At 35.1% G+C, this 7824-nt stretch overlaps 1 protein-coding gene across 1 annotated transcript in view; it reads left to right on the top strand.

Annotated features, from left to right (window-relative positions):
• The window catches only part of LOC106873708 (TGF-beta-activated kinase 1 and MAP3K7-binding protein 1), a 31636-nt gene that overhangs the window by 841 nt on the left and 22971 nt on the right, over positions 1 to 7824 (top strand). Inside the window, exon 2 of the mRNA XM_014921181.2 lies at positions 7552 to 7682. Within this exon, the coding sequence (XP_014776667.1) occupies positions 7552 to 7682 (131 nt within the window). The remainder of the gene's footprint in view (positions 1 to 7551; positions 7683 to 7824) is intronic.

The raw sequence follows: 7824 nt of genomic DNA, 5'->3' as shown, positions 1-7824 counted from the left end.
TATATATATATATATATATATATAGTCTATCTGGATGTTTTGTTGTCCCTTGTATCACCTGTCTGGATATTTTGCGTTCTTGTCCCATTTTGTATTATATATATATATATATATATATAAAGTGTCTATCTTTTTAAGTTCTAAAAATATAAATCTAACTTAATTTTTTACGAACATGTTGATCTCCCCATCCCCGTCTTGTGCGATTAAACTTAGACAGTTTTTAATAAACTTTTTCTTCGAGTAAAATACACAATTACTTCATGTTTGTGAATTGTATAACTTTATGAAAATTGTTATACTATAGTATGTATATGCGCACATACAGAGAATAATACATATTTGGTGGGGTGGTGTCAAAATGTAACTCATTTCCAAAATTCTGCTTCATTTTATTGGAAGATATATCCGAATACGCTTCTCAGAATTAAAAGTGTAATTTGAATCCGTGGATCTTTGAAAACATTCGTTGTTCTTTTATTTATGTTCTACATTTTCCAAATCTTCAATTTTTAATTATTTAGGTTAGGTTTGGTACCAAGCGAAATCAAGTTCAATGAAGTATTTATTTTCACACCACACACACGCTCACATACATACACTTGAACTCTTAAAGGGTGGATAGCGGCTTGCTGTGGACGTTTATAAGTTTTCCTCCTTAAGCATTAAATGGAGATCGTTCTAGTCAGAAATTGAATCTGTGTTTCTGACAATACCCATTAAGGTGATCTAACACTGCAACCCGTTGCATTTTGGTTTTTGTATGTAAATATATGTGCTGGTAATTGGATAGAGAACATGGATTGATGACAACCTCAAACTTTACAAGGTTTGTGGTGTTTAAGTAAAAAGACAATTTTGAATCCTAATTGCTGTATAATTTTACAAGCTGTACGTAAATTTACTCATCAATTTTGACAAACTGTTCGTTAATTGGTGGAATTGAAGTAACTTTAGTAAATAAAGCACCGATCTATCTGCTTGTGGGTTATGAGATTCCTGCCTGTGTTTTCGTTATTATTCTGAACAGATCACTTGTGTAGGGACCAGAAAAACTGGCGTACTATCCGGGGGAAGATTTCTCTCATCCTTTTCTCGTTGCTTCTCAGAATTTCCTCGTAGTTTCGGAGACATTTACATGTTTCCGTTTGTATAGGTTTTACAAGTTTGGTCTACTAACCACACACAAATGTCCAATAACATATTCGATATTCTGATAGAAGGGGAGGACTTCATAAGTAAATATAAACAAAAACAGTCTATCATGTTATTTTTATTACAACCTTCACTAGAACATTTACAGCTAATAACATTATTTCTTCTAAGCACTAGATAGATCTGATCATATTACACTGAGGCCAGTTTCTGCTGGTACCCCATAATTCGTTGTCGAGTGAAATAGACATGCAAAGTTTAGATTAGAACACTTGTTAGTAACATCTCTATCACAAGTGGAACCACTTTGTAAAAAGTCATCTCCAATTCCACGATATCACTTCTCATTATCTTGCTGCTGATTTTTGATGCTCCTAAAATCATAGTGAGGCTACTGTCTGCATAGCTTTCTTCCTGGAATCCAGTTAAAACAGATATTTCCTAAACATCATTTTAACAATGAGTAATAAATTTTTATTAGCACAGAAAAAGGATGGTGGAGTAGCAGATACAGGCTTACAATTAGATTTGTTCTGCATTCTTGAGTTCAATTCCTGTTCATGCTGACACTGCTCTTCCTTGTTCTGAGGAAATCAACATAAATATTAGCTATATATATTGGGGAATTTGTTCAATTGATTTAATTATACCAATGTAAAAATATCGTTATTACTTCACTGAAATCCGAGCATTAGGTTAGAATTTGTATTAAATTCTTGACCAATGTTTCCTGTCGTGTTAGATCTCATCATCATCGTTTAACGTCCGCCTTCCATGCTAGCATGGGTTGGACGATTTGACTGAGGACTGGCGAACCAGATGGCTACACCAGGTTCCAATCTGATTTGGCAGAGTTTACATGCCCTTCCTAACGCCAACCACTCCAAGAGTGTAGTGGGTGCTTTTACGTGCCACCGGCACGAAGGCCAGTCAAGCGGTACTGGCAATGGTCACTCTCATAATGGTGTATTTTACCTGTCACCTGCACAGGAGCCAGTTCGGCGGCACTGGCAATGATCTCGCTCAAATGTTTTTTTGTTTTGTTTTGTTTTTTAAATCTGCTTAATCAAATTAACCTCATTGGATTAGAAAATTATTTTAGCAATGAAACCTCCTGTTTATTGCAGCTGATTCCATAAAACCTTTTTATTTTAGTGTGTAAAGTGATGGAGACATAACTGGTATAAACTCTTCCATATCAAAATTACATTATGTATTTTTGATGCAGTTAGTTTTTCCATCTCCCTGCATACATTCTTGGTAGTGTTAGGTTGTGGAATTGTTAATATTAGTCTTACTTATAGACTTTCTTAGGCGAACCAGCCTTAATTATCTCTGTTTCAGCCACCTCAGTGTGCTCTTTTCCATTATTCACCCCACACAATCACATGACTCAATCATGCATCATGGTCCTAGGTAGATGGAGGTGTTTATATTTGCTGTACTATTATAGATCAATCCCAGTTAATTAATTGCAAATCATAGGTCTATTTCAGCAGATCTGATGATACAACAAATCAGTTCCTGACACATTGCCAACTACTGTTGTTTACACCTGTCTTGCTAACTAATTTACAGCCAGGCAGACTGTGTAAAGGAGTCAATGATATGACTAACAAAACCATGCTATGGTCTTGACTCATTAGTAAGCATTTTACATGATGAATCAGCTAGACTCTTCCTAGTCATACTGGGTTATTAATAAATGAATGAATTTCCAATGTCATAGTCCAGGAATTGAAGTGCTATTGTGAACCACACCTCTCAGGACTTTATTTCCACACTATGGCACTCCTCACAAGCCTATCATCAAAATCCTTCTATTATTTCCTTTACTTCTAGTCTTTCTCTCTTTGGTTTGATGACTCTACTGACAATGAAGTTGTATTTTGTTTTTGGTTTCTAACATTTGGTGCAGCCCCCAATACTTGCATTGGATGGCGCTTCTGCTTCATAGTTGTTTGTTTGGAAGAATATCCTTTGTTTTTTTTTTGTTTTTTGTTTTTAATTTCCATATTTAAAAATTATTCTATATCTACTTTTTGCATTAAAATTATTAACAAATGGGGTTGTAGGTGGTGTGGAAGGGGATTTTGATAGAAAAGATGATACTCTCTACCATGAATGCAGTAAGTTCATCTGCTCTGATGTTGGTAATGGCTGCTTTTCTCCCTCTTTGTTGTAGATTTCATTCAGACGTTCTCTATGCTCAGAAACCTAATAGAAGTTGTCAAATGGTACTCTGAATACATCTTCCAGTCACAATATAAGTTGCATTAAGTTATTTAACTATTCAAGTAATTAAATAACCAGTAGTGAATAGGTTTCATGCTCTGTTGATTCATGTAAAAGTTAAATAGGTGAAAGTTGGACTACTTGCACAAAGTAGTCCAACATTTTTATTTGAAATCTATTGCAGGCTTGTGCATTGCACTTATTTCTACCAGTCAGGAATAGATATCAGATTATCTCCAGTGGAGAAGTGAATTGTCCTTCTTCTGGTTAATGCTATGAAATTAGAGCAAGGATTATGAAATTCTAACATATTACCGAGTTTAATTTTTTTCAGCAAGACGATATGTAACAGACCTAGAAGTTGTCATTGTTTAGTTTGTTTTTTGTTTTTTTTACTAAAGTTTTTGTAAAAAAAAAAATAAATCCCCCACCTCCTCCAACTCATCATTGGTTACCCGTCAACCCTACATAATTTCTTCCTACAACCCTTATCCTCTAACACTTGTTCTTTATTATATTCACCTTTTCATTATCCCTAACTATATTCCACTTTCCCATACACTTTTGCAACCTCTATACACCCACACTTCTCCTGTCATTTGTTAGGGCCTACTTTGACACATCATCATTATTTTCATCTCTTTCCAGCTCCACCATGGCCATTCTCATCTTCTCTTCTATTATGTCAATCACCATGTCGGTCCTCTATTGCAAGAAACCTGTTCTGTTCTGGCTCCTTCTCTCACACATTAACCCTTCACTCGTAGCATAAAGCTTCCTCCTTTTCTACTGTAATCCTACTCAGTCAAGGGAGATCTTAGTCTTCTGGGCTGCATGATGACCTCACTAATGCTGGTGTTACAAGAAAGAAGAACAACACTCAGTACATACTGTAAAGTGGTTAGTATTAGGAAGGGCATCTAGCCATAGAAACCATGCCAAAGCAGACCTTGGAACTTGGACCCACCAGATCCTGTAAAACCAGCCAATTCATGTTAGCATGGAAGATAGATGTTAAAACATGAGGATAATCTAGCCAGCCTCAATACAGTATGTTAGGTGCTAGCACCAATAATGGTATTCATATAGACATTGTAGTATGGTATTTTCTAACACAAAGTTTGAAATCTCATCATTATCAATTAAAGTAAAAAAATTAAAATATTATCTTACAATTCAGAGAAATTAAAACTGTAAATGTTGAATCTGAGCCATCATTCTCTTTCTACTCCAATTTTCCTACATTTCTGTTGCATTCAGGATTACCTCATCTTGAATGATTTTGGCACCTTTTGAAATTTTGACAGTGAAAAGAAGCAGATGTAAGAAATGCTTATTTAGCACTCTATTGTTTTATGTTTGAAAAGAGGTTAAATTTATTTGAATTTCAAAAACAATCAGCAAAAAAGTATAGAACTAAAAAAAACCCATAAAACACTGATAAGAATAATTTTTGTGTTAATTCAAATAACATTGGAAAAAATTTATCTGACAACCCTTGTCATATGAATATACATACATATACACATTCTTATGGGCAATAAGAGTAGAGCTGTATCAGTGGTACATCCCAATTTTGCCTCTCTGAGAATTTGATGCATTGTGCCTTGATGCTAAAGTCTAGAGACTTCAGCACCACATTCACTTCAGTGCTATCAATATGATCAATGAAGGTAACACAAATAGGCAGCTTATACTCTTGTGCTGTTGTTCTTCCAAAAACCTGTGTGCTCCTCATCTGTTGGTTGTCAAGATGTGATAGTTTGGTGACTGTAACCTTTCTGAACAGCCTGTGGATGTCATACAGAGGCGTATGGGGTGATAGTTTTGCAGATCTTCCCTATCATCCTTCTTATAAAGCCAAATAATATTCAACTCTGACAGTAAGGGTATTTTCCACTTTCACTTATCAGTTGCAATGAAAGAGGAAGATTTTTCTTTAGTCGTTATACTCCACTCTTCAACATTCTGCTATTATAACCTCTTTTCAAGAGGTTTTATTCTTCATCAGCTTTAAAACAAAATGAGTGACACTTCAAATACTTGTGACAATGGAGGATTCAGTGTCATTGATGATTTTAAAATGATTGATGTAAACGGTTTCACAGACCTCCTCCAGCCCCTTTTGTTCATAACCGTGAGCCTGTCTTTGTTCTTGAACACCATAAACTCCAATAACTGCCATCTCTTTCTTGCTTCTTTTTAGAATTTTCCTCTCCTCGGCAACAGCTGCTTTTTAGTCTCTAGTTCTTGATGCTTCTTTGTAGATGTCTTATCACCTTGTAGATAATGAAATACTCAAGTTGGTCTTCCATATTCCTTTTCATTTTGTTTCTCTAACATATTCCCAGTTTCCTATGAGATCCCTCTGTTTGTCTCCTGTAGCTTTACAGTTCTCACTATCCACATGTAGCTTTTCATTTTCTGGATCAGTGAATTGTTAATCATCATCAGTTTCTTCAAACCAAGTTTCCTTCCTGATTGCATTCTGCAACTATGTCACTTTGACAATCTTGATAGCTTGGTTCATCATTGAGAGCTGTAGTGCCATCAATCCCCAAAAAGACTAAGGTCATGCAGACATTATTCACAGGCAACACACTTCCTCAGCAATTGCATGTAAACAATACACCTCTGAAAAACACATCTTTCTGCTGTCTTGGCAGTATAATTTCAGATTTGGCACATACTGATGAAGATATCACCAACTGCATCAACTTGCTACTTTGTTTGGAAGACTGAAATCCTAGGTATTTGCCAACTCAGGTCTTTGTTTTCATGCCAAAATTGTTGCATATTGAGCTGTTGTGATCTCCACACCACTATATGGCAGTGAATGCTGGACACTTTACAACTTGAAGCTTTTCATGTTCGGTGCTTTCAAAATATTCTTGGCATCTCTTGAGAACAATAGATTCCCCACTATATCTTTCAGCATCCAGGAATCACAAGTATTGAATGCATCTTTGACTGTTGTCTTCTGCACTGAGAAGGATATGTAGCATGGGTGCCTGAAAATCACCTTCCAAGACTTGAAACTGGAGGTCGCTCTCATGGGGCACAAAAAAAAAACAAAGATCAGTTAAAGAAAATTCTTCAAGTTTGCAACAGTCCTTTCTCCCAGCTTTGAGAATCTCTCACAAGACAGAAAGACCTGGCAGAGTAACTGTGACAAAGTAAAGGAGTCAGTCTTCAAACAATATCAACACCACCATCTCAAGGGAAAATGACATAGGCATGAACCCTGAAACCAACCGGCACAATCTAGACATTTTCCCTGCCCTATCTGCTGTAGAATTTATGGATCCGGAATGGGAATGAACAATCCCGTCAACTCACAAAAGCAGACAACCTTGATGAGGAGCTGAGGGGAAAATATGTGTGTGTATATATATATATGTGTGTGTGTGTGTGTGTTTATATACGCGTGTGTGTATATGTGTGTGTAAAAATGCTCCTTAATGTATCAGTGTACAAACATATAGAATCATCATCATCATCATCATCGTTTAACGTCCGCTTTCCATGCTAGCATGGGTTGGACGATTTGACTGAGGACTGGTGAAACCGGATGGCAACACCAGGCTCCAGTCTGATTTGGCAGAGTTTCTACAGCTGGATGCCCTTCCTAACGCCAACCACTCAGAGAATATATAGTACAATATAAGAGAAAATGATAAGCAGTGTATAAGGTTTATAAATAAGAGAAATAGTATGAGGAAAATTTATTTAACAAGAAACTTATAATATCACATTGTTTCATAACTTAAAGCATGTAAAGATAATTTATATTATAAATTATTTACATATCTGTATGTTTTAAAAGATTTTTTGTATTAATGCAGACATGCAAGTAATTTATTATTAAATAAAATAATATAAATTATCTTTACCTGCTTCATGATATTTGAAATTTCTTATAGTTAAATAAATTTTCATCATACTATTTCTTTTGTCATTTGTAACTTTGTGTGTGTGTATATATATATATATATATATGAAAGCACTATTTATAACGATACAGTGTATGGAGACTTCATTCTCAAAATTTAAGCATGAATTTAAGCATGAATTTGAGCATGGAAAAGTAAATGTTAAAATCATGATGTATATATTTTGTATGTATATTGAACAATATATGTGCATATATCTCCTTTTAAGGGTAACCGTTGGACTGATGATTTAGTGAAGTGTGAGCAGACCAGTTTAGGAACAGCCACCAATGCATTCTATCCAGGAGATCTTCACCCCATAGAACAACATGAATTTGAAGACAGAAGTTTCTACTTCTGGTAATGTACTTTTTTTTTTTTTTTTCACTGTATTGGTGTTGTGCATAGTTTAATTATACTGCCTACTTAATTACTACTTGTGATCCAGGATGAGGAGCATTTTGTACTTTCTGTATAAAAGGTTTTTTTTTTTTTTTTTTTT

The sequence above is a fragment of the Octopus bimaculoides genome, chromosome 3 (genome assembly GCF_001194135.2).
Source record: "Octopus bimaculoides isolate UCB-OBI-ISO-001 chromosome 3, ASM119413v2, whole genome shotgun sequence".
NCBI classification, from domain to species: Eukaryota; Metazoa; Mollusca; class Cephalopoda; order Octopoda; family Octopodidae; genus Octopus; species Octopus bimaculoides.
This window is presented reverse-complemented; position numbering and strand designations above follow the sequence as displayed.